At 57.6% G+C, this 462-nt stretch overlaps 1 protein-coding gene across 1 annotated transcript in view; it reads right to left on the bottom strand.

The window, feature by feature from the left end:
- Nucleotides 1-215: 215 nt before the first annotated feature.
- Nucleotides 216-462, bottom strand: part of LOC119430351 (phospholipid phosphatase-related protein type 2-like) — a 77,098-nt gene continuing 76,851 nt past the window's right edge. Inside the window, exons 5-6 of the mRNA XM_037697757.1 lie at nucleotides 437-457; nucleotides 216-358 (exon numbers count right to left, since the gene is read on the bottom strand). Of these exons, the coding sequence (XP_037553685.1) occupies nucleotides 326-358; nucleotides 437-457 (54 nt within the window). The 3' untranslated portion in view covers nucleotides 216-325. The remainder of the gene's footprint in view (nucleotides 359-436; nucleotides 458-462) is intronic.

Genomic DNA, 462 nt, shown 5'->3' on the forward strand with positions numbered 1-462 from the left:
AAGGAAATGGGATGTCGTATTGCTTTAACAGCTCTGGCTTCTTCTCACGCCCAGAACACAAACAGAGGCCATCTTGGAGGACAACAGACAGGTGTGGAGGACAGGTCTCCGTCTCCCACCGCTCAGGGCGTCAGGAACGAGCCGGGTGGTGGGCGAGCCTTCACACCTGAGTGGATTTGACTCGCCGCAGAGGTCGTCGTCCTCCGGGGTGGTGGGCGGGGCATGGTGGGGTGATTTCAATGGGCAGGTCTAGACTGCGCTGGTGAGGCAACATCTTGAGGGGAGGAGCACGTCGGGAGGGGCGGGGCGTAGGGTTGGCTGATGGTCATGTGATCTCAGAGTAGGGTAGTCCAGGAGCCTGACGGGAGCACAGAACAGACGGAGGTGAAAAATCGACATAAATAAAACATCTGGCAAAGAACCGAGCCCCACTCACCTGGCTAACACGTAACTTTTGGAGGG

Source organism: Nematolebias whitei, chromosome 3 (assembly GCF_014905685.2).
Source record: "Nematolebias whitei isolate Nwh7 chromosome 3, NemWhi1, whole genome shotgun sequence".
Lineage (NCBI taxonomy): Eukaryota > Metazoa > Chordata > Actinopteri > Cyprinodontiformes > Rivulidae > Nematolebias > Nematolebias whitei.